Source organism: Hermetia illucens, chromosome 3 (assembly GCF_905115235.1).
Source record: "Hermetia illucens chromosome 3, iHerIll2.2.curated.20191125, whole genome shotgun sequence".
Classification (NCBI taxonomy): domain Eukaryota; kingdom Metazoa; phylum Arthropoda; class Insecta; order Diptera; family Stratiomyidae; genus Hermetia; species Hermetia illucens.
Window position 1 is genome coordinate 138,643,746 of NC_051851.1, and position 26,884 is coordinate 138,670,629.

A 26,884-nucleotide genomic window follows, 5' to 3' on the forward strand; every position below is an offset into this window, starting at 1 on the left:
TCCCAAGCCCAGGTAAAGGAGGAGGGTTTGAGGCAACGTACTCTGTACTATCCTCAGTAAAACAAAAATAAAATGCTGAGATCAGGGAAAGAGATAAATAGAGTATAGTTGGAGTTATTCTAATATGCTAAATCCTACCTGATCTCTCTTGGTGACAGGCCCCGCGACAGGTCGACCAAGAAAATGCATAGAATGTCGTTACAAACATGATGATCGGATTAAGTCACAGGCCTCGGAGAAATGCTAGGGCGTCCACCTCAGTCGACGCGGCAGGACGGGCCCCGGTCCTGTCGAGAAATGGGCAAGGGTTCTTGACGCAAGGACGGCGTCAGGACGTAAGCAAGTTAGTCCGCACACAACGAACAAAACAAATACGTGTCTGCACGCTAAATGTTGGTACCCTAACTGGAAAGACCGAGGAACTCGCAAGAGCCCTTCGGAAAAGGTGCATTGACATCTGCGCTCTGCAAGAAACCCGATGGTCTGGTTCCAAAAGCTGCGACATTGAACGCGAACGCGGTAAAAATGGCTACAAACTTCTCTATTTTGGTAACCCACACACTCAATATGGTGTTGGCATTGCCATCTCAGAGGGTTTCCGTGATGCCATTAAAGAAGTCGAACGATTTGATGATCGGCTGATGAAGCTCACCATTATATCAGCTGATCGCACTATTCACTTCTTCACCGCGTATGCACCACAGACAGGCCGACCAGATGCCGAGAAAGATGCCTTCTGGCAACTTCTCGATGAAAAGACTTGTCACGTGCCTGCTGACGATTACATAATCATTGCCGGCGACCTTAATGGTCATGTGGGTGAAAAGGCAGACGGTAACAAGTGCCATGGGGGAAAGGGATTCGGAGCACGCAATGAGGGTGGCGAGCGTATAATCGATTTTGCGGACACCCATGACCTTGTACTTATGAATACATGGTTCATCAAACGATTGTCTCATCTTCCCACATTTTATAGTGGGAACAATAAAACGCAAATCGACTATATTCTCATAAGACGTCAACATTTTACCACTGTCACTGATTGCAAAGTCGTTCCCTATGAGACCATCGCACCTCAACATCGGCCGTTGATTGCTGTCCTGCGAATTAAGCCACCGATAAAACGGCGTGAGGAACGCACTGGCCCGCCGCGCATTAAATGGTGGCGATTTGGTGAGAAGAATGAAGAAACGGTCTCACTCATACGATTGCCAACCATTACGAATGTGGAAGAATCATGGAACCAAATGAAAGACATGATCCACAAAGCGGCCTCTGCAACCCTCGGGGTTACCAAGCCGGGTAAGCGGTACATCAACCGAGATACTTGGCTTTGGAATGATGATGTTGAAATGAAGGTCCGTGAAAAGAAACGCCTCTACCACAAATTTCTCGACGATAAAACGCCTGCTAATTGGCAAACTTATAAGAATGCCAACCGGGAAGCAAAGAAAGCGGTCGCTGTCACCCGAGCGAACCATTTCAAAAATCTTTACGATAAACTGGACACTCGGGATGGCGAGAGAGATCTGTATCGACTTGCTAAAAGCCGTGATAAACGCACACAGGATATCGAACACTTCTGTTGTGTTAATGACAAGAACGGTACTTTGCTTACCAACCGTCGAGCCGCAACGGATAGATGGCGAGAATACTTCGAGCAGATTTCAACTGAAGAATTTGCTCATCCTCCACTTCCACAATCATTGCCGACATTTGGAGCAGTTCCACCAGTCAGCGCAACTGAAGTCGAGGAGGCAATCAAACAAATGAAATCGGGGAAAGCAACAGGACCTGACGACATCGCATCTGAGCTCTGGAAAGCGAAGAGCTGGGACCCAACACTGTGGCTCAGTGAATTCTTTAACCGGATTATTCAGGAAGGAAGAACACCATCTGACTGGCAAGAAAGTACTACTGTTCCAATATGGAAAAAGAAAGGTAGTCCAGCAGAATGTTCAAATTACCGTCCGATCCGGTTACTTTCCCATACCATGAAGATTTTTGAACGCATTCTTGACAACCGTATTCGCGAAATCGTTGAAATAACCGTGAATCAAGCCGGATTTGTCAAGAACTGCGGAACTACTGACGCAATACACGCTGCGCGGTTACTCATGGAGAAACACCGTGAGAAGCATCGCCCTCTTTACATTGCCTTTCTGGATCTAGGGAAAGCGTTTGACCGTGTACCACACGAACTCATCTGGTATGCTTTACGACAACACTTCGTGCCAGAAGAACTCGTGCGCTGGGTTCAATTGCTCTACCACGATCCGAAAAGTAAAGTTCGAAGTATGGCGGGTGTATCAAAACCGCTTCGTGTCTCTGTCGGTGTTCATCAAGGAAGTGCCCTCTCACCACTCCTCTTTGTCCTTGTTATGGACACCGTCACACGGGATATCCAACGTCCAGCGCCCTACACACTGCTTTATGCAGATGATGTTTTCCTAGCATCTGATAGCAAAAATGATCTCGAGCAACTGGTCCAAAAATGGAATGATCGCCTCATGCAACATGGTCTCAGATTGAATTTAAACAAAACTGAATTTCTGACGACCGATCCCCATGAAACAGGCACAATCACTGTCAGCGGTAGTGATCTGCCCAGAACTGAGCGATTTAAATACCTCGGGTCAACGCTATCAGCCAATGGAGAGCTGCGTTATGAAATTGCTTCACGCATTAACGCAACCTGGATGAAGTGGCGTTCCACAACTGGTGTCCTTTGTGATCGACGTATCAACGAACGTCTCAAATCTAAAATTTACCGCAATGTCGTCCGTCCAGTCGCTCTCTATGGTTCTGAGTGTTGGCCGACCATAAAAGACAATGAACGGCGTCTTGCGGTAATGGAGACGAAGATGCTACGTTGGACTAGTGGCGTCACACGTTTAGATCACATCCGAAATGAGGATATCCGCGATCGTTATGGAGTTGCACCGATAGTGGAAAAGTTGCGAGAGAGGCGTCTTCGATGGTATGGTCACGCAATTCGTGCAAACGAGAATTCACTTACAAAGATTGGTCTGAACATCGAAGTCGATGGTAAACGACCAAAAGGCAGACCTAAGCAACGGTGGCTTGATACGCTGGATGGGGATTTGAAAGCCTCGAGATTGCACCCAGATCAGGCATTCGATAGAGCCAAATGGCGAAGCCGATCACGACGAGCCGACCCCGCTTGTGAACGGGACAAAGGCTGAAGAAGAAAAAGAAGACCAAGTGGTTCACCAATTGATGTTTAAAGTGTGGGGCAGCTGAATCAATGCCTGACAACTGGCAACAAGGCATTATCTGTCTCACACATAAGAAAGGGGGTATCACGCTGTGCAGCAATTATAGAGGTACCACGTTGCTGATTATCATCTATACAATATTCTCCACTATCTTGCTAGGCCAGATAGTCTCATACGCCCAGAACATCAGTGGCCCATACCAAAGAGGCTTCCCTCTAATCAAATCAGCAACAGATCAGAATTTCTCTCTGCGGCAAGCGATGGAAAAACTGTTGGAATATGGCCATCAGTTACACCATATTTTCACTGACTTTAAAGCCACGTATGACAGCATAGCCAGGGTAAAACTGTACACGGCCATGAGAGAATTCGATATCCCGACGAAATTGATAAGACTGACTAGGCTGACCCTGGCCAATGTGCAAGCCAGATAAAAGCAACAGGATCGCTCTGCAGACCATTCAATATCAACAACGGTCTACGACAAGGGGATGCCCTATCATACGGCCGCTTTAACCTGCCCTTGAGAAAGTGATTCGTGATGCAGATGTAAATGCGAGAGGGACCATCCCCTTCAAGTCCACCCAACTACTCGCCTACGCTGACAATATTGACATTATCGAAAGAACAATCCCAGATGTACAGTCTACCTTCATCCATATCGAGCAGGCGGCGCGAGATTTGGAGCTGCACATTAAACCGGGGTCCTTAGCAAAAAAAATTGCGAACTCTAGGCTGCGTTTGAAAGAAGAATCCTCGGTTCCATACATGAGGACGGACAATTCTGTAGCCTACATAATGACGAAATTTATGAGCGATATCACGACCGTCAGGTTGTGGATAAAATCCCGCTCAGCAGGTTGCGGTGTGCGGGTCATCTAATCCATATGGATGAGGATGATCCAGCCCGGAAAGTCTATAAGGGCAATATCTATGGTAGGAAAAGAAAACGAGACAGACCCTGTCTGAGATGGAGCGATGCCGTAGGGCAGGACGCCAGATAACTTTTAGAGATATCGAATTGGTGGAACTCAGCGTAAACCCGGGGTGTCTGGAGTTCCTTATTAAGGCAGGCCTAGACCGGATACCGGTTGTTGCGCCGTCGATGATGATGAAAGAAAGATTTGAAAAAGAAAAGTAAAACATTGTGGACACAGCCACTAAAAATGGATTTCGGCCAACTCTAATCCGTAGCTTAATAAGGAAGATGGAAGGTACGAAGGAACGGAATCGCTTAATCACTTTGTTCGAACAAGAGAGGATGAAGATCGACACACAACGAGCTAGCATAGTATACTCAACAGAAATGTTCCCAGCCTTGCGATGAATCTGAGTCAAAAAATGCATCGAAGCAGTAGTATCAAGCAAAATTCCCACGCTCAAAGCGCAATTCGGTACTGAAAAAGACCCGAAGACGCAAGAGGAAAAAAGCGGCATATACAGGATACAGATACCTATGTATGCAAATTTCAAAATTTTTTTGCTTCCGGAACGTCAACAAAGCATCGAGTAGGTATTGAAATCCCGGCTACGAACCTTGGCTACCGAAAACGGCTAATAATTGATTCATGGAATGTGCACACGTTCTCCCAAAGTACTGGCTTTTTTCAAATTGAGCGGAAAACTCCAGCGGTGTAAACGGACATTGAAGTTCTAAGCGAAGTGGGACTCTGAACAATACACCTCTCCCTCAAGCCAGGTGGTAGCAGACGCGAATTCGCGGTCGAACTGTTACTGATGGCTAGGCACGCTTTCTTTGTCTGGGAGCGAGTTTCTGACCGAATCTTTACTAAAAGATTCAAGTCCAGGTTAAGGAGCATCATAATTGTACAGTGCTACACACCAATGGAGATTTCCGATATAGTGAAGAAGAAAGGTCGCTTACTGAGTAATTATATGCAGTTCAGGAGGGGCTTCCTGAAGATTTCTGCAACTTTCACCGCCTTGTAATCAGTCTGCCACAAAGTTTTGGCCAGATGCTTCTGATTGTTCAGCAGTAGGTTTAGAAGTTACCTTTTAAATGCGCTAACAAAAGAGATCCTAACATCGGCCTCAAAATGGAGGTGGTTACTTACCTTCGTTTGCGTATCGCTACTGGATCTGTTTGCGGGGGTCCCCCGAATTCAATATGGCCGTCTCTGCACGTCTGTCGTTCAGCAGTGGCAAGACACGACAACCTGTCTGAGAGTATTGATTAGTTGGGGCTGCCATCAAAAGTTCCAAAAGGGCATTACAAGACCTGGTTCATTGGGAATTGTGGAGGCAAATAGACGATCTAAAGGAGTTGAGAGCTTTGATTGCTCGACGCGCTGTAGATTCAATGCCGTGGAGAAATATGGGGAGCACAATGTAGTATGCGCCCCAACAAAAGGATTCTACCAGTGTGCTTGTGAGGGAAGCAGAAGAGGCTAAAAATAACAACGATTTCGCCAATGCATTATTAAAGAGCTTGCAAGGGGCCGCAAACCATTCAATGATCCTGGGAAAGGCTTTAGCGGTAGGCGCTTCATTCATGATGATGATGAGCAGTGGACTAGGTGAAAGCAGCACATCACCACTTTTTGGAATTGTGTAACATCCGGTGAAGTTCCACTTCTCGTAGATGATTTGGCAAGCCACCGTAACATGGGGATTCGGACTGCTCCTAAAAGCAGAAGCGAAATTATCATTGCCATTAATGTATTCAAAAGGAATAAAGCCACGGGTTTTGGCGATCTCGCTCCGGAACTTCCGTCCAGCTTCTGCAAATCTGATAACTTTTCCAGTGAGTGGAAAAAGGGGATGAATGTTAAGATTCTAAAGAAAGGCACCCGTCTTGAGTCCGAAAACCGGAGAGGTATTTGTGTGCTTTCTGTTTTCTCGAAGATATTAATTAAAATCCGTAAGCCTCCCCTCTGGATCCTCTTGTACCGACCACATTAACAACCTCCGGATCATTGTGAAGGGCTTTGTGGAGTTTAGATTACCGCGCCAACTGCTGTTCGTCGATTTCAAGAATGTTTTCGATAGTGTGAATAGGAGTGTATCTGAAATGCCCTTATCAGGACAGAAGCTAACTCTATAATGACAGGTAGGAGTTCATGGAAGATTAATTGTCCCACTGAATTGCAACTTTACTAAAAGGTTAATAGTTTTCAAAGCGTTTATCAAGAAAAAATCGCAGGAAAAAAGTTGCCCAATGATGAAATGATCTAATTTTTCGCTAATGGCTTTCCAATTCTATGAAATGAAATTTGTGGTGATTTTCCTATAAAGGTCTGCAGGTAGATCGAGGCCATTCATGAAAGGGATCTGAGATAAAGTTGTGCGGGCAATTGCTAAACAGCCGATTCGAGTGCTGATGCACCGCTAGCCACGACAAGACGCGGTCGGATTGACCGGCGTTTGTTCAACCGCATAATAGAGTGGTTTGATTGTTGAACAATGCACAATCGACTCACAAATGAAACGGGCGGCATCATCATATATCATCGCCATATCAAAAATGCTTACTGGTAAAGAAGTTGTTTTACCTGTGCTATATTATTAGTGATATATACGGATACCCCGATACGGGATATATACGGATATACGGATTTTTTGGTTATATGAGAATGAGTGTTGCGTCATTTCATGAATTACTGCAGAAATTATCTGAAACCATCAAACGACAAAACCAAAAATTTTGTGAGTCTATCAACACCTGTACACTATAACTGACGGTCAGCTGCGCATTACAAGCCTAGTGCGCACACACAACTTGACTTAGTAAGGACCTTCAGACATCTTAGCTTTGGGCCGAGATCAACCAATTCGATATCCCTAAAAGCTATCAGGCCTGGCCGGCCTACGCTATCGCTCCATCTGAAGCAGAATCTGCCTTGTCTTCTGCTTGCCATTATACACTTTTCGTGCTGGATCACTCTAATCCATATGGATTAAGTGACCCGCCCACCGCTACCTATTAATCCGGATTTTATCCTAAACCAGACAGTCGTGTCATCGTTCATATATTTCGTCGTTATATAAGCTACGAAATCGTCCATCCTCATGTAGGGGGACAAAAATTCTTCAAAGCATTCTTCTCTCGAATGCGACTAAGATCTAGGAAACATCAGCAGCTGGTCTATAAAAAGATCAGACTAAAACCCACTAAAGAAGAGGACAACTGGTTCTCAAAAATTCTTATTCCGCATTTCAAGAAAAATTTAGACTTGTCTTTTTGTTTTTTTTTATAGCAGCAGAGGGTAAAAGGACTGGGGAGAAGTAACTTCTTTATATACGGGACTTTAATATTTCACTCGAACGTCAATTATTCTCGTTAATTATGACGTCAGTATCTTATTTTGTTGACCTCAGATGCAATGAATTCGCGCGAAATTGCTAAGTTTGAACTGCTGTAACTTTAGCGCAAATGCTGAATTTCCATGAAATTCGGCATGTACTCCTAGGATGAACTTAAGAGGAGTTTACCAGTCAATTTCTAAAAGTTGGTAGATACTAGTGGTAATTTTATTTAAGCAGATATCGAAGTGAGTCATATTTTCCGGCCTAGATAAATGTACTATGCTGATTTTTCCGGAATTTTGGGTTTGAGTAGTTTCCAACTTTAAGTGTTTACAATTTGACCCTTACTCGAACACTTTACAATTTACGTCAAAACTAATATCAGATTCGGAAGGTACTAATCGAGATCTTCCATTTGATACCCCTTTAGATCCAATGAAAAAAAAAATGTACATCCCCCTTTTCATCGTATGTATGAGGAGCTCTCTTTAAATTCCTCCTCAATTTATGTCATTCACTGTGTACGTGGGATTTCATAGTTGCCATATGTTCATCAAATTTCGTTTGGAGCGGTTTAGTCATTTTGGAGAAAATTCAGACGGACAGAGAGACAGTGAATCGATTTTAGTAAGGTTTTGTTTTACACAAAACCTTAAAAAAGAAGCAACTTAAGATCCGGTACAGAGAAACAGCGGGAGTCGTCTAACTTGGTGTCTGAGTCGAGCTTCCGTAATGGGCAGTATTGCAACGTTGCATCACCTTGACACTAACACGATCGCCAAGGTTATCAACCAGCCAAACTCCCCTAACAGGTTTGCCAATCGTAAACACCCACTGCGCGAAATAAAAAAAGGAACCGGACGGTACGTGCTGGAACTAACTCGAATGCTAGCAGCTCGGCGAGATGTGCGCCGTTTCTTGGTTCCCACATATTATCTCCCTGTCAAGGCACAGAGATTTAATCACGTGCCTTAACTCAGGAGTCAACATAACAAAACTCACCCCAGGTAAAATATGCAGTCTCGAAGTGGAGTGATACCACCGAGGATTTCAATCCCAAAAGAGCTAAAATACCAAATGGCCCGATAAGGGAGGAGACAAACCCACAAAAACCTAACGCGTTAGGAATGGACGGGGAAGGATCCGCTCTAAGCCGATTCGAACATCTACACGACGGACGGCCCCCCGTCTTCCTTTCTTCTTCATGGAGGGCCAAATGATAATCGTTCGCCCCATATTATCCATGTAACATAACTAATACAGTACAACGAAAAATGCGATAAATGTCATAACAAACTGAAATTTAGAAAAAAAAAAACAAATTCGTACTTAGAGTAATTTGTTATGATAAAAAAACATAGTATGTGAAGATTTTCTTTACGGTTCAATTCTAAATTGATCTGAGTTAAATTCTTTTGGGTCATGTTTTCGTTTGTGAACTTACCAGATTGTATGCCCCGAGCGCAAAGAGCAGGCGAGCCCCTTGCATACGGCTGTCTGTAAGTCAGACTGTGGACTGACTCCACTTAACTCTTTCCGAACCACCGCTTCCAATCCAAATGCTTTTAAGTCTCCTCTTGAGATAACGTTACTCGCTGCATGGGCTTCGGCGTCACTACAAAATTCCTGGATGTAAGGGTATTGCACAAACGAGCGGTTTTAGTGCGTGAATTGTGCAGATTTTATGGATCTAATTTGATTCCCTTGTGCATTGTGATGCTATTGCGGCTGGCAGGTTGCATGGTCAACAGATTCGTTTTGGTGTTATTAGTTCGAGTGATTGACGAGATCCATTATGAAAAAAATTGTCTAAAGCTTATTAAGGCTGGATATTGCTAGGCTGCACAGACGGTTGAAGAATAAAATGCAGAGGGTATGTCGTTTGCAGTCGGCTGTGATGGTATAGCGAAAGTCACTCCGGACATGTTTAGAATGCAACGTACACGAGAAATCAGCGGAGTCGGAAACCGGCTCCCAAATCAAGAGAACGCGCCTCGCGGTAGCCGCCAGGAGCAATCTAACACCGGATTCGCGTCTGCTACTACTTGGCTTCCCAGAGTACAAAATCATATTGCTGCAAGAGTAAGAGGAGTACTCTCCAGAGTCCCACCATCTCACTTCGTTTAGGCTCAGAAGTAATGTCCTGCTCAAGTTGAAGAAGGTGAGGTGAGGTCAGTCGCTATGGGAAGCTTTGTTGATATTTCCGTATGAATGAAGTTTCAAAATTTGCAGGTTGCTTGCCCACTAATTTCTATCCCTTTTAGTCGCCTCTTACGACAAGCAGGGAAGGCTTTGAGTGTTTTCTCAAACCCCAGCTCACCCACTCGTAAAAAAGGGTCTCAATTATTGGCTCATATGACTCAACAAAAAAAGGTTGTCAATTATTGACCGGGGATCCAAAGTTGCTTTGAATGGACGCAGGTTCAAAGATCCGTAACAAAAGGGGACTTGGTTGGAATAGGTAAAAGCTCACTGTCCACCCAGAAAAAGATGGCCCAGTTAGAACCGCTACTGCTTAAATCTCTGATTTCGATATTAAGCGCCCTAGCGTGTTTTTAGAACGCAACAGTTGGATAAATAGAATATTTTTCAATTTGCGTCGAATTGAATTTTTAGGATGATAAGCCAAGACGAGAGAAAGAGCTCCTTTACATTTTACGGTAGTAAAAACACATGGCGGTTAGAACAATAATCTGAAACAAAATTATTTATTTTATTGCAACTTACTTGAGCAATGGCGAGAGACATAAGTCACTTGAGAGTAGCTACATCGAAAGCCGTCTTTTCCAATTCTGACCACTGACGATTCGCGCCACTGTCCCAGTTTGTTAACACCAAAATAACACTTCAACGACCGGAAGAACGTTTACTCTAGTTGTCATCAGAAATGTCGTACCGAACGAACCCCATCGTATTGCTACCAACATCGCCACAAGGTAATCGCAACAATCAGTGCAGCCACACTGCGAAGCCGTAATTTCCCATGCACCCGAAAGAATTTCACACACAGTCGCGAGAGAAAACTCAAACTTTTGACGGGAGTGTTTTCGTCGTCGGCCGCGTTTACGTCTGTTTGAGGACAAGCAAAGGAAAAGTGACGTGAAATTGCAAATTCCTCGTAGCACCTTGAGATCCTTCGACGACTTGGTCTGCGAGTTTGGTGCGAATAGGGTGGTGTTGGCACCTCTTTCCCCATTTAACAGAGCAATTATTTGTTTTTGTGTTTTGGTTGACGATTGGGTTTGAATGGTGTCTGTCTCTGTGCTAATGTCCGTCGTCTCGGGAACGCCAAGAAAAATGTGAAGTGCTGCGAAGATTGTGCCTTGCCACTTACGAGTTCCAGGCAAACATTGCGAGTTGGCCGATATTCCCGTCGCAATTATGCCCCTTTGTGTGTGAAGTGAAGATGGCCTGAAAGTGTCAAAATCGGCAATTGAATGGTGATTTTGATAGCCTTTCTCTCTCTTGGTGGAATACAGGTGTTCGAATTCTTGTTTTGCTGTGAAACGGCGCTAGCAGGGCGTTTTGGGTGGATCGCGAAGTAACCAAGTGCGTGCGGTAGTTATACGTGCAGTGGTCGCTGGTCTCGCTAGACTGCGAAAGTCTGGAAGTTAGCAGTTTGGTATCAGCGGCATCAAGGTGGAGGATACATTGAAAGCAACACCGGCCAAATTGCCCCTGGACGTGATGGCGAGCGGTACGGGTCGCACTGTGACAAGTGCTCCCGGAGCTGCTGTCGCGAACATGGGAGCAGGCAACGGAGGCACCGGTGGAGGACTTGGGGCCTCGCGAAGTCGGAGGTCACGGTTCTCCTGCTCGCGCTGGTGCACTGACATATTCAATTACTTGCTAAGGATGCGGTTCACCCCAGAGGAATTAGAACAACGGTACAAGTCACGCGAAATTGATAAGTTTTTGGAGAAGGAGCGGCACGCTAGGACTCGACAAGTAAGTGAAAGCGGAACGCAGGAAATCGTAATTGCAGGACAGTCTCCAATAGGGATATTTGATACTTCTAATGCAGGTCCTTTGCACAGTTAGTTGCATGGAAATTTTATCAACGTATTTTTCCGGTAGCCAGAAATCGTGACCCTCGCCTTTGATGGTATATGAGGTCAACGAAAAAAATGTGCAAACGCATTTTCTGCTTCAAAGGGAATGTATGACTAAAACTAAGCAAATTTTAGGAAAGAAACATTCAAAAGAATTGCGTCTCATTTGCGATTAATTCTGGCCATGAAATTCATATGATTCGCAGATAATCAATTTATGAAAACATGTTTGTCTGAGATGAGGGAATATTTGCTTTTTGGGATGCTAATTTCCATCTAAATACATTCATTCTTTTTAAATGTTTTCTCGACTATTTACACACGATAAAATAGCCAAAAACATATGATTATCAGAAGGGGAAATAGAGTATCTTAGCCATGGTTCCCTTTTTTTATGAGAATCAGTCAAATATAAACAAGAATTTTATAACTAGACCTGAAACCAGGGTCCGACTGCGTTTCCGCTGATTACGTCTGATATCTCTATCAACTTCTACCATTCACTGCAAATTTTAACCTCATTCAGTAAATGGTAGAGCAATAAAACGAATGAAATCGGGGAAAGCAGCAGGACTTGACGACATCGCATCTGAGCTCTGGAAAGCAAAGATCTAGGACCCAACACTGTAGCTCAGTGAATTTTTTATTCGGATTATTTAGGAAGGTAGAACACCATCTTAGTTGCATGAAAGTATGCTAGTACCAATTTGGAAAAAGAAAGGAAGTCCAGCAAAATGTTTAAATTGCTTTCCGATTCGGTTGCTTTGCCATACCATGAAGATTTTTGAACGCATTCTTGGTAATCGTATTCGCGAAATCGATCACATAACCGCGAATCAAGGGGTTCGACAAGAACTACGCATCGTCTTCTTTCTGGATCTAGACAAGGCGTTAGACTGTGTGTCACACGAATCGTGGTATGCTCTACGACAAAACGTAGTACGAGGAGAATTATTGCGGTAGGTTAAACTGCTCTACCACGATCTGAGCGTTCAATTGCTCCACCAGGATCTCAAAAGTGGAGTTCGAAGTGTCATGGTCATATCAAAATCGTTTCGTGTTCATCAAGGGAGCGCTCTCTCACCAATCCTCTTTACTCCTGTTATGGACACTGTCACACGGAACATCCCACTTCCAGCGCCCTATACACTGCTTTATGCAGATGATGTTTTCCTAGCGTCTAATAGGAAAAATGATCTCCAATAACTGGACTGGTGACGTTACACGTTTTGATCACATCGGAAATGAGGATATCCGCGATCGATATGTGATTGCACTGATCGTGGAAAAATTCCGAGAATGGCGTCCTCGATGGTCAGATCGCGTAATTTGCGCTAAAGAGAATTCACTTGCAAAGATTGGCCTTGATGGAAAGCGACCAAAAGGCCGGAGGAAACAACTGCGGCGTTGATACGGGGATTTGAAAACCTCGCAATTGCATCCACATCAGGCCTTTGATAGAACAAAATGTCTCAACCGATCTCGACGAATCGTCCCCGACGGTGAACAGGACAAAGGCTAAAGAAAAAGAAGAATAAATGATAGAGCACTTCCGGTGTAGAAATAGATCACCACAATGTTTGTGAGGATAAGATGTGGGACGGTCAAAAAAGCCTATTTCATAGAAAAAGTGTTTTCCAAACATAAAACTTTCTCAATATACTCCTGCATTTCCTCCCCCTAGACTTCCACATTAAATACGTTGTAGCGTGCAGTACCGTCAGACTAAATCAGTGCAAATGCTAGACAGCGAAGCCCTACGGCTATGGTAACATCCTAGAGGAAGTACCTCGGAAAATCTGGACTTTTCCCATGAATTATGCTACACGCAAGCTGAACTTCATGAGCAATTTTACTGTGGATGATCCGAGCTCGAAGCGTTACATAATCATTTTGACCGACAGCCAAGTCCAGTCTGGTGGGGCAGTCCAGAAACACGCTGAACAATCTGGACGGCAAGCTCAAGATTACCTTCACCTGGGTTCCCGGTCATAGGAACCTAGAGGGGAAGGAGCGGGCAGACAGATTGGCCAGGCGGGGCTCTGATCTTGGCAGTTCTTCGTCGGGTACAGTCGGTGTCTCGCTGGCGACGGTTAAGGGTGGAATCTACTCGCACTACTTAGCAGCCGCAGGCCTGAGATGACAAATGCATACCACTTGCATCACGAGAGCTCCTGTGCCAGACGCGTACAAACGCACACAAGATTGCAGCGGTCTGCACGGGACAATGGCCCATAGGGAACCACGCCGTCAGGCTCGGAATATCCTACAATTCCTATTGCCGAAGCTGCGGAGAAGAGAGTAAACGCTCAAGCACTTCTTCTTCTTCTCTGCCCAGCTCTAGCTGGAATCAGGCTACGGACACTAGGTAAACTGTCTTTGAGGACTTCAGAGAGATTTCTAGTTAGAGCTGCTTTCCTTCGTGGTATCAAATCGGCGCACCAAAGCACTAATTGGGCTCTTCGGAGCGGTCACTGATACCTATCTACCTACCCCACTTTCCGTTCACCCTGTATATTTCTTTGAGAAGTCACATTCTCGTTGATTATTATAGAATTTACTCTTTACGATTTAGCCCAGTGAAGAAAAACACGAGGTGTTATTAGATGCAAGAATGTTTTCTTCTGTGATAAATATTCATTTCTCCCTCTTGAGAGCATCTGCCGGGCAGGACTGCGTCCTATTAAGTTTCTTTCTATTGTACTTTTTGCTCAAAGCCGTCCACCATACAATAGACTCGTATGTTAGAATTGCACCCACCACAGCAGTGTACATCCCGAGAAACATTCTTGACCGGAGGCCCCATTTCTTTGTAAAAGTTCTCTTGCAGGCATAGAAGGCTATACAGGCCTTCTTAACTTTCAGTTCTATGTTCAATCTCCAATTTAGTTTTGGATCCAGGATAACACCCAAATACTTTACATTAGGGGAAGAAACAGTGTTTGTTCATTCAACCGTGGTAGGTGTCATTCAGATACCCTTGACTTGGTAGTGAATAGCATCAGTTATATTTTGGTTGGGTTTATGCCGAGTCCGTGCAGGCACGCCTTCCGCAACGCTCCTTCCATGATGTCGCTCATAATGAACGGAAATATCCCTGACACTAATATCACCAAATTGCCGGCATACGCCACTAACTTCACGCCGCTGCTGTCTAATATTTGCAAAATTTCGTCCATCACTATTAACCAGAGAACTGGACAGATGGCGAAACCCTCGGGCGTACATGTGTTGACAGTTCTAGTCAAGTGGTTGCCTCCCAGATCCGACTGGATTACCTGATACTTACATGGATATAATCCAATGCGTGAGATACTCCTCTAATCCAATACTGGTCAAGGCTTCCTTGATAGCGTTGATACTAAAGTTGTTGAATGCTCCCTCTATATACAAGAAGGCAGCCAAGGTATACTGCTTGTATTGCAGGGGTCTTCAACACGAAAAAGGTGAGGCTGATTGGTCGAAAGTCTTTCTAAGCTGTTTATAGCCCAACGGATCTTATCCTCGGTAATTATCGATTTGATAGTCTCGCGCGGCTGGGGTGGCCGCAAACCCTCCAAGCAATTAGAGCATTCCACAGCCCTTGTCGCTTTCATTTCGCATGAAAATATGTTCATTGCCGATTTGGTCCCACTCACTTGGGACCATTTCAGTTAACGATTGATGGGCTTAGGTTCCTGAGTTGCCTGGCCAATTGGTCAAAACTGATGAGAAGTACTGGTCTTCGCCATACTGGCTTTCGCGATGTGTCAGTAGAGCGGCAACTTTTGTTTGGGTAGTACTCGCCATTTACCATACAGTTTTCATTAATAATGATAAGCTTGGATTTCATCTGTAAAAAGTTGTTTCTTGCCTGTTATATTTTTCACCGTGAAACCTTCGGCGATTAGAGGTGGCTTCCGAAGTGTCATATGTTCTCCCCACGAGCGGATTCTGATGTAATCTTTAACGATAGTTCTGAAGAGTTTTTATCTTCTGGGAAATATTCTTTTCACAAAACCATCTCAATTAAGTTGCTTCAGGAGTTTGGTATTGGTCACTAAATTATTAAACTTCACTTTTGTATCGAAATTTTCCAATTTGACTTTCCCAGATCACATTGTCAGTATATTTTATGGTCTAGAAATGAAGTACTATAACACGCTTAAAGGTCTAGGCCAAATTAGACTATTGCAACATAGATTACTGTCATCTTTTCTTTACCGAATTATGCTTCCACTGAAAGAAAAGCCCAAGGGCTTTTGTTACCTGGCCAGAGGCGAGTTTTGTTGTTTAGAAGACCATACGGGAAATCATGCACTACCAGTCAAACAGTTTTGTGTGTCCCAGGACATCTAGAGAAGTTGTAAGCCTGCCGGATCCAACTAAGACTATCGAACACTGCCTGCGGTTCATATTGGTATCCTGGGCATGTTTCTGCGATCAGTCTATGATTGTATGCAAAGTTCTGATAAAATACCATATGTATTGCATCGTTATCATCATAGGCAGGAAAAAGCTGGTTCAGCATCTCCAATGCAAAGTCGTTCTGCGATCATAACTACTTTCTCAGCAAATAGCCATTTGTCTGACGGATGGTTGCCGAAGGGAATTCATGTATTTATCGTCATTGCCTTCAATTTCCACTTATCTGCCTTCACTTTATTCAGATGGCTTCTTGATCGATCCTTTAAGTCCTTTAAGTTAGGTAGAGAGATCGCGCTTTTCGCCCTGCAAACAACGGAATACAAGGGATTCGCTCTTTACTGTGAACATAAACGCACAGTGAGACGATTTTACGGTAATATGTGCTGCATCGTGAACAACTTCTGGTGTCCTAAAGCATTCGCGGTTGGTAATTTTCCTGAAGTTCAGTGAAGCGACAGTGAATATTTTAATTTTATTTTTCTCTAAACTTGGGCGTGTACTGCCGGATTTTACAGTTTACATAGCAGGGAGTCGATGAACATACTGCATACATAGTGGTGGTCTCACTTGTTTGAAGGTAGCCTTTCATTGCTTCTGCCGAAAGGAAACTTCAATGGTGGCCTGACAGTGAGACTTCGTCTAGCACCGGCCGCCTATACTTGCCCCGGGCCATACCTCCCGTTCGTAGTGATAAGACAGGACAAGAGCTTCTCTCCTCTAGGATCGCATTTGCTACTTCCCCAACAAAAACATATGTTTTTCGCATCGCAACCTATTATGAATTGAAAACTATATGACTCCGCAATACGCTACCATATTCCGTAGTTCTTGCGTCGGGGGAGGACATAAAGAATCATAGAGTAAATACGCAGAGGCAACTAAGATGCTTTTGCTTTTACTATTAACCTCGTATTATAAGATGACCTCGTAGTTGCTTTGTCGGTCTTGAGAATCTCTCATCGTAGAAAATCCTAATCCACTTTAATAATCCAATACCACAGATTTCGTTGATTGTGGTATAAAATTTCCTTGTACCAGAAAGATATAAAGGTAATCTTGCAACTTTCTCAGCCTCGTTGTCAGTAGAAAGAGAGAGGCGTTACCATGCTGCAAGTTAATTTGACTATATGCTTGTAGTTATAAGTATATAGGCATCTTCCGCCGATAGTTCCGTTTCTTTGCATCCAATTTCTCTGGATGTTGCTACATCTAGTGGTGCAACACCGTCGATGTCCTCATTCCCAACAGGCCTCGCCTTTCTGCGCAATACCTTTCGCTGTCGTCAGCTGGAAGGCTTCCCAGGTTCGCGATGTCCGGTCTCCATGGATCTTTGTCCACAAACTGGTATTAGACCGCTGGTGTGAAGTTTTGTTTTTTTACAATACCGTAGTCCGGGCTTCCAATTTTTTTCCATCATGGGTTTTATTGCACTATCCTTTCTAGTTGACCACACCGTAGACATTAAATATAAACTTTCCACTGAAATCGGGAACGTGTCTGTCACAGATTTCTCTGATCTGATAAATGTATGTGGCGAGGCCTCCAAAATCGGCGCACAACCTGATTGCTCAAAGCCGTAGGTGGATTCAGTCTGCGACTTTTTACCATCTGAAAAGTGAAAATCTGTAGCTTCCTTATTCGTCTTGGACACTCGTAGTGTAGCAGTGAATCTACTAGACACAACCCCTTACGATAAAGTGGTGCCCGTGGGGATTGCCGAGGATAGAAACCTATAGATGCCTGCTGTTATGTTATATATTATTCGTATTGCTGTAGTAAACAGTGGATAATGATGCTGAGGATATACGCCGATGTTCCCGTCGCGACAAGGGTTACTTGTTATAGCTTTTGACAAAAGAAAGAAAAAACAAAATAAAAACTAATAAAAGTGATAGATACTTTTCACTTGGCCTACAAGATCGATTTTACCGTCTGATCCCATTTTTCTGATTATTTCTGCCCGTTTTCAATTGAGGTTTAGATTACAGTAATAGTTATGAAAGGTTATGAGTAGAATCAGGTATTTAAAGTTCTTTTCGGTGAGTGGTTTTCCACTTAACCTACTATAACAGCCACTAATTGAGTGAACATTAAATAGTTAAAGAGTGCTAGGCCGGATAACCTATGGCCTATGACCAGAATATCATCGACCCATACCAAATAAGCAATAGATCATATTTTGTCTCCGTGGCAAACGATAAAAAAAACTGTCGGAATATGGCCATCAATCGCGTCACTTTTTTATTGACTCCAAGGCTGCCTATGATAGCATAGCGGGGGTAAAACTGTGTACTGTCATAAGAGCATTCGGTATTCCGATCAGACTGACTAGACTGGCCCTGATCAATGTCCGAGATCAGATAAAAACAGCAGGATGACTGTGGAGATCATTCACCATGAACAACAGCCTAAGACAAGGAGATGCACAATGCTAATGATATCCACATCACGGGAAAAACGAGCAGAAATGCACAAACTCTTTCCTCTAGATCGAACAAGTGGCGCGAGATCTTGGGTTGTACATTAATGAAGGCAAAACGAAATAGACTTTGGCAATCTCAGCACAAAATCAATTTTTCACCAACCAAATCAGACTTGCCTGGAGTTCTAGCGACTGCTCTCCAAAATGCGGCACGACGTCGTCTCACAATCTACGATAGCTTGAGCCGGCGCAACTACCTGGTCGATACAAGCGCTGAAGTTTCGGTTCTTCCTGCATCCCGGCATAATATATTAATACCACAATAATTGAAAACCGCGGCAGAAAATTCTTCTTCAATCTGCACGTACGGCTACAGGCAGGTAGGGTTGAGTTTAGGACTTTTCTTGGCGCTTCTATACTGCGAAACTTCAACAACCTCTTCCTGCTTCCAACAACTATTAAGGGTCTCAGAAGGTTTTTGGGCGTGTTAAACTTCTATCATCATTTCTTGCCTAAGGCCGCACACCATTAATCGATCCTTAACGCCTTCTTGTCCGGGCTGAAACCAATGACTCGAATCTGATTGTGTGGTTCCCAGAGGTTGTCCAAGCGTTTGAGACCACTAAGCAACAGCTGGTGGATAGTAGACTTCTGGTATTCCCTCAGCAAGATGCACCCTAGCCGTATTCGTCGATGCTTCAGACATTGCCGTAGGTGCTGCTCTTCTTCAAACAGTGAATCAAATCTGGCAACCGTTGAAATTTTTCTCCAGAGCTGGATCCCGCTAAACTCGTTACCCACCGCGTAACTCGCAATTAAATACTTCCGGTATTCCCTTGAAGGCAACCCCTTCACATTGTTCACGCCACTCACTTTTGCTTTGAAGTAAAAGCCCGACAAAGCGTTCTCGTCCTAACTTCGGCACTTGAGCTTTATCAGCCAGTTCACTTCTGACATTAGACATGTGTCTGGAAAAGATAATGTGGTTGCTGATGCTTTGTCACGTGTTGCAGAGGTCAAAATCCCCGCCCCCGTTGATTTTCCGGCAATCGCTGAGACGCAGAAGGACGACGCAGTTCTTCAGAGCTTGAAGACCAACTCCAAATACACTTTTAGCGAGTTTTCTATTTTCGACTCAACGTTCAGCATATATTGCGAGAATTCAGACAAGGGACCAAGGCCATATATTCCGGCCGATTTCCGAAAGAAGGTATTTCACGCCATGCACGATCCGGTGCACTCAGGTATTTGGATAACGGATCGAACAAGAACATGAAGAACATGAACATTAATTCTTGGGCCAAACAGTGCATCCCATGCAGGAATTGGAAAATAACAAAGCATGTGTGAAAAAAAGTAAGAGTGTCCCCTCGGTCCACCAAGCGTTTGCACCATCCACCTCCACAACATTGGCCATTTGCGAGAATCGTACGGTTCCAAGTATTGCCTCACAATCATCGATTGGTTCACGGGGTGGCCCGAGGCAATACCTCTGAAAGACATTACTGCACAAACTTGTGCAGAGGCCCTCTGTCGAGAATGGATTCCACGCTTTAGTGTGCCGGCAATTATAATCACCGATCAGGGAATGCAGTTTGAGTCCTCGCTTTTCTCAGAGTTGGGTAAACTCCTAGGTTTTAAACGCCACCGGTAAACCGCTTACCATCCACAGTCCAATGGGATACTTGATAGGTGGTACAGGACGCTGAAGGCCGCTATAATGGCCCAAGACGACCCTTCTTGATTGCAGATCCTGCCACTCGTTTTACTTGGCCTCCGAACAGCCAATCGCTAAGAATTTGCTACAAGTCCCGCGGAGCTGGTATAGGGGAGAACCTGAGACGCCCCAGCGGCCCTGTTCTCGACATCAGGTCGGGACACAACGCTACCGATCTGTTGTGTCTGCACAAGAACGCAATGCCAAAGTTAAAGCCGCCACCATCTACTAATTACGCAAAAACCATGGCTGACGTGCCCAGGGATTTCGAATCCTGTACGCATGTTCTAATGACGTCGGACGTTCCACGGAAGCCACTGCAGCCCCTTATGAAGCTTTCGAGCGAGGCTGGCGTCATTTTAGCCTCAACGTCTGGGGCACAGTTAAACGAGTCTCCTTGGCTCGACTTAATCCCTCCGTCCAGCCGGAAAATGCGACCAGGGCGGGAAGCCGCTTGAGGCGTCCATTTTGACTTGCGGCAGCCGGGTTGACGGAGCCGTACATCTGGTTCCTCGCTGAAACTCTCCTTTGGTTTCAGCTGAAGGTGGACTGTTGTGACGGAGCGAACAACTTGCGTGTCGCATGTACGCAAGTGCGAATCATGTTAGCCATGACATCGAAAAACAATTTTTTACAGCGAAAACTGTTTTTCGGTGTCAATTGCAGTTCGAAACGAGCACGAGGAGAAGAAGGTCTCCGCACAAATTATTAATTTTAAAATACTTTATGGATTTAATGTAATAATAAACTATAATTTAAAATAAAGTAATTTTATCTACAAAATAATTTAAAATAAAGTAATGTTATCTACAAGTAGCTAAGTTATTGAGCACCAGGCCTCAGCTCCTATTTCAGGAAGCATGAGCGAATTTTTGTGGACTCTTTTTCGTAAGGTAAATACTTTGGTTACTTCCTGTGATATTACAGCCTGTTAGGTGTTATTATCTATAGCCCAACAAAATGGTGGCTATTTCTTGACAACTCTAAACAGGAAATAGTTTATTATTATTATTATTTTGTTAAGGGAAAGTCGCACCGCGTCCTTGAAGAACTATTGTGCCCCTTTTACTGGTTATAGTGTACCTGTTGATCATAGTATCTCAAGCAGGCCAGTAACCGTTAGGAACTTTAGTATGTTCCCCACTTCCAGAAGTTTCAGCTTTGCATCTGGTATTAAGTGTTCTCCCAGATGTATCGACCTACTTTGCACAAGTGCTGGACACTGTCCCAGGACGTGCATAGAGGTTTCGTCCTCCTCCTCACAGAACCTGCAGGCAGTGTCCGTAGATATCCCTAGCTTCCCTAGGTGGTAGTCCAGCCGACAATGACCAGTGAGAATTCCCACTATGATTCGGAGGTTCTTTTTGGTGAGGTTTAAGCAATCCTTTGTGCGCATGGGTTCGTATCCCCCAATAAGCACCCTGGACTGCTCCATCCCTGGTAGGCCCGCCCAATATAGTTCCCTCAACCGTTTTTCTTCGTTTCTTAGATTCATAGCCATGAAACCGTTTCCGATTCCACAGAAGGGTTCTGGCCCGTATAAAGGCATCCCTGCTCCCTTCTTGGCTAGTTCATCCGCTGCCTCATTGCCTTCCAGCCCAGCATGGCCTGGAACCCAAAGTATCCAGACCTTGTTGGACGAGCCGAGTGTATTCAGTCTCTCAAGGCATTCCCATACCAGTTTAGAGTTCACCTGGTTGGACCTAAGTGCCTTGATCGCTGCTTGGCTATCGGTGAGAATAGCTATGTTCTGCCCCCTGTAGTTCCTTTGCAGATTAAAGGAGGCACATTTGTCTATGGCGTAAATTTCCGCCTGGAATATGCTAGTGTACCTGCCCATTGGCTCAAAGTACATTTTCCTTGGACCAATGACACCGGCACCCGCTCCCTCTGCTGTGAGGGATCCGTCAGTGTACCAAGTAATCAGTTGCTGGTTTAAGCCGTATGTCACAGCCACGCTTTCCCAGTTTGTCTTGTTACTCCAACGTGTTTCAAACTTCTTATCGAAGTGAAACCTCGTTGTCATGTTGTCCCTCGGTATCAGTAATTCGGGATACCGCCTAGAAAGGATATCAATCTTCCTTCGATTTAGGCAGCTCCCCGCCTCACTCATGCTACCGGCCATCCTGAATATTGATCTCCTTGCCTGCATCTGTATGTGCAGATGGAGAGGGGTTAATCCCAGAAGGACCTCCAGGGATGCCGTTGGGCATGTCCTCATTGCCCCACTGATACACACGCAAGCCAGCCTTTGGAGCTTATGTAATTCCCTGGCTTGTGTGCTGAGTTGGGTTCTTTCTGCCCAGATTACCGCTCCATAGATAATCATTGGTCTTACTATTGCAGTATATATCCAAAGTAGTATCTTCGGGCTACAACCCCATTTTTTTCCTGCTATGGATCTGCAAGTCATCAGAGCCCTCGTGGCTTTCCGACAAGTGTTTCCGACATGTGTCTTCCAGAGTAATTTTTGGTCTAGCGTGATTCCCAAGTATTTGACCTCTGTTTCTCGTTTCACCTCCATATCATGTAATGTTATGGCTTTCAGGTGATCCAGCTTACGCCTCCTAGTGAATGGTACTATGGTGGTTTTGGTTGGGTTGATCCGCAGTCCCACCTTCCTGCACCAGGCACTAGTAACCCTTAATCCAGTTTGGATTCTATCACATAGGGAATTTTTGTGGACTCTTTTTCGTAAGGTAAATACTTTGGTTACTTCCTGTGATATTACAGCCTGTTAGGTGTTATTATCTATAGCCCAACAAAATGGTGGCTATTTCTTGACAACTCTAAACAGGAAATAGTTTGCAGCAGTTCCAATTAATTTCAAACTGAGTTCAGTTCTTTTGCGAGAAGACTAAGGTATGTCTCCTTTTCGTCCTTTTGTCGAGTATCCACGCAGCCTCAGCTTTTTAATGGAACTGCTTCAAGATTATCATCAGAGTTAATGTTGTGCAAGTGATAAGTTTACAACAGCGAAAAAATTCAGAAACGAATCTTGTGCAACGTGACTGAGAGGCTATCGCTCAACCAAGTCGCCGATCGCACCAACTTACTTAAAGGAGGCTGGGTCATTTGCATTGACCTTAAGGTGGCGAATTTTTTTTTTGGGATAACAAAGGCGTTCACGAAATATCGTTGCTTTTAATGTTCTTAGACAGCCAAGCTTGTGAGAAACACTGAACACAGGAGGAGTGTTCGAACTGTGAATCTCTGGAAGAAAGATGCCAAATATTGTCAATAAACTATCATTAGTGGAGACAGGATTAGTTTCCCTCCACTTCACATCAAGCTTTGCTCAATGAAACAGTTTAGTAACGCAGGGAACAGTGCTTCCAATACGTTATTTCTTAATTTAATGTCTTGCATCTCGAGAGGATAAGGTTTCGACGGAATCCAAACTGGAATTTGAAGGAGAAAGCAAGATTGCATTCTTCTTTTTTCAACTTCCTTGGCTGCAAAAAAGCAAGAAACTGAACATCTAATTCAAAGGATGTAGTTGGTGTTCCGAAACACTAGGTGTAACACGAGCGTAAAGGTTCGCTTCCTCAACAGCGATTTTCATAAGTTTTCCGTAAATGTGGGAACGGTTAGCGTTGACCAGAAGAACGTTTTCATTAAGATCTGAACAGGACAACATTGACTAGAGAAATGTTATGTTATAAAAAAATATCATTTTCATTAGATTCTTTTTACAAATATTGAAGGAAGCAATCATCGTTACAGAAAAACAATCGCCCAAATGATTATTTCCTGCATGCTTATCAGCATTTTTGTTTGAAAGTTGTGTCTTATCAAATCTATGATGTACTACCCATTATTAATCTTACAATTGTGTATATTATAATTGAATGTGGATTATCGACTCTGAATCGTAGACGTTTCTTAACAGATACTTTGAAGATACATTTCCAGGTGATTGTAGCTTACGCTTGTGATTAGCACCACATGATTTTCGATTTCTACGCGATCATGTAAATAGTCACATATGTTTCTTGAGTTATCTATATATTCATATTTCTCTTTTTTTTCTCGGTTTCTCGAGAAAACACCCGTCACCTGCTAGCTTGACTACAACTACGCACGGTGCGAACGACCCACTCGTCATGTGAAAAAAGTGTACTGAGTGTAGTGATCACATTCCATGCGAAGAAACTAATGGCACAGACAAAAGTATGAGTTTAAAACGCTATGTGTCCAGCCTGTCGGAAGAGAGCAATAGATCGTCCGCCATCTCAGTATATCGATGACGACCTCCAAATAGTTGGAACGACCACTACGTCGACGTCTCAAGTTTTGCTATCGCTTTTACGATATTTGTGCCGCTACTAGATGATCCCTGCCTCATAGAAATTCACTTGGGCACAATAAGCTGGTTGCGGCACAGTATCTAGCTGCAAAGAAAGTCAGCCACGTCAGGTCGCGATAGTTTGTTTGATATGCAGACCTACAGGGTCTTGGGCGCATATGAAAGATTTCGGAAGATTTCTCGATTGAGTTCGAAGTTCTTAATGATCAATGTCTAAGTATTGGGCTAGGGAGGCTAGCGAACTTTCCTCCGTTTGCGACAACGTTTACTTCAAAGTACGCTCATTTTACTTTCACCTGGGAACTATGCATGAAAACATTAGCGTAAATTTGGTCAAGATGTATAATTGTCGTTGATTCATTGGTGTCTTTCTATGGTTATAGTCTAATGGTAAGATAAATCCCAGCTTGAGATCTCTAGTATTTTACTGTCTCCAAGTTGTCGCCGCGGCAACACCCAAGTAGAAGGTTACTGAACAATAGACAGGAAAAGAGCTGAGCGAACAATTAAATGGGTTGGTATTATGCAGTGCGATATTTCTTCGTGGTTGCGGCCGCTCCTGAAACCAGAGTGAGGCAAATTCGGTAATTTGTCTCAGCCGTAACAATTGCCTCGTAATCAATTGCTTTCAAGTATTCAAATATGATTCGTAAACTTTAGGCTATTTCGCCCATGAAAATTCACTATTCATAGTTGACTGTGACTTTAAAATTCTGCTGGTATTCTGCCGGTAATTTCTATCCTCAATCTGAGGAGGACTTGATTACTTTTTGGGGTATATTCAGTGTCTAACAAAAAGAAATGTGGATGTGAATGGATAATGTGCATTCAATGATTTGAATCAAGTTCATTGTTAGGGAAATATACTTACTTTTATGTGTATTCAGACATGTGTTCAGTAAAGATCCAAGTGTCCATTTGATCAAGTAGAAAAGAAGCCACAATGAAAATTTCGTTGGGATCGTTGCGTCCATCCGTCGCACTTATTACGACGACCTACGCTTTTGTTGCAGAAATTAAGTCAATTGCTGACCCCAGGCTTGTTATAGTGCAAGTGTCAATTATGCAATCAGTGTGTTAGTCAGACTGATGAACATTTGTCCTGTCTAATATTTTTTTGAAATTCAGATATTTTATGCTTAAATTGATTATGTATATATGAAATGATTTAGGTACATTTAATCAGAGAACATAAAACCATCTTTAAATAAAAATTATATTTCCAAACTTGCCATTCATTATCATCATCATCAACGACGCAACAACCGGTATCCGGTCTAGGCCTGCCTTAATAAGGAACTCCAGACATCCAGGTTTTGCGCCGAGGTCCACCAATTCGATATCCCTAATAGCTGTCTGGCGTCCTGACCTACGCCATCGCTCCATCTTAGGCAGGCTCTGCCTCGTTTTCTTTTTCTACCATAGATATTGCCCTTATAGACTTTCCGGGCTGGATCATCCCCATCCATACGGATTATGTGACCCGCCCACAGTAACCATTGAGCCGGATTTTATCCACAACCTGACGGTCATGGTATCGCCCATAGATTTCGTTGTTATGTAGGCTACGGAATCGTCCATCCTCATGTAGGGGGCCACAAATTCTTCGGAGGATTCTTCTCTCGAACGGGGCCAAGAGTTCGCAATTATTCTTGCTAAGAACCCAAGTCTCCAAGGAGTACATGAGGACTGGCAAGATCATTGCTTTGACCCTATGGTGAGATGTCTCGAGCAAAACAGTTTTTGTAAGCTGAAATAGGCTCTGTTGGCTGACAACAACCGTGCCCGGATTTCATCATCGTAACTGTTATTGGTTGTGATTTTCGATTCTAGATAGGAGATACTATCAACGGTCTCAAAGTTGTATTCTCCTATCTTTATTCTTCCCGTTTGACCAGTGCGGTTTGATGTTGTTGGTTGGTTGGTTTTCGGTGCTGACGTTGCCACCATATATTTTGTCTTGCCTTCATTGATGTGCAGCCCAAGACCTAGCGCCGCTTGCTCGATCTGGATGAAGGCAGTTTGTACGTCTCGGGTGGTTCTTCCCATGATGTCGATATGGTCAGCATAGTCCAATACTTGGGTGGACTTAAAGAGGATCGTACCTCTTGCATTTACCTCAGCATCATGGATCACTTTCTCGAGGGCTAGATTAAAGAGGATGCATGATAGGACATTCCCTTGTCATAGACCGCGGTTGATGTCGATTGGTTTTGAGAGTGATCCTGCTGCTTTTATCTGGCCTCGCACAATGGTCAGGGCCAGCATAGTCAATCTTATCAATTTCGTTGGGATACCGAATTCTCTCATGGCCGTGTACAGTTTTACCCTGGCTATGGTATCATAGGCGGCTTTAAAGTCGATGAAGAGATGGTTCAACTGATGTCCATATTCCAACAGTTTTTCCATCGCTTGCTGCACAGAGAAAATCTGATCTGTTGCTGATTAGCCTGGAGTGAAGCCTCTTTGGTA

At 43.9% G+C, this 26,884-nt stretch overlaps 1 protein-coding gene across 2 annotated transcripts in view; it reads left to right on the forward strand.

Annotated features, from left to right (window-relative positions):
- The first annotated feature begins 10,506 nt into the window (after positions 1-10,506).
- The window catches only part of LOC119652244 (guanine nucleotide-binding protein subunit alpha homolog), a 59,813-nt gene continuing 43,435 nt past the window's right edge, over positions 10,507-26,884 (forward strand). The window contains exon 1 of one of the 2 annotated variants that reach the window (XM_038056219.1): positions 10,507-11,453. In XM_038056219.1, coding sequence (XP_037912147.1) covers positions 11,193-11,453 — 261 coding nt within the window. In that variant the 5' untranslated portion in view covers positions 10,507-11,192. Of the gene's footprint in view, positions 11,454-20,948; positions 20,997-26,884 lie in introns of those variants that run through there. The other variant, XM_038056220.1, reaches the window with a different exon arrangement.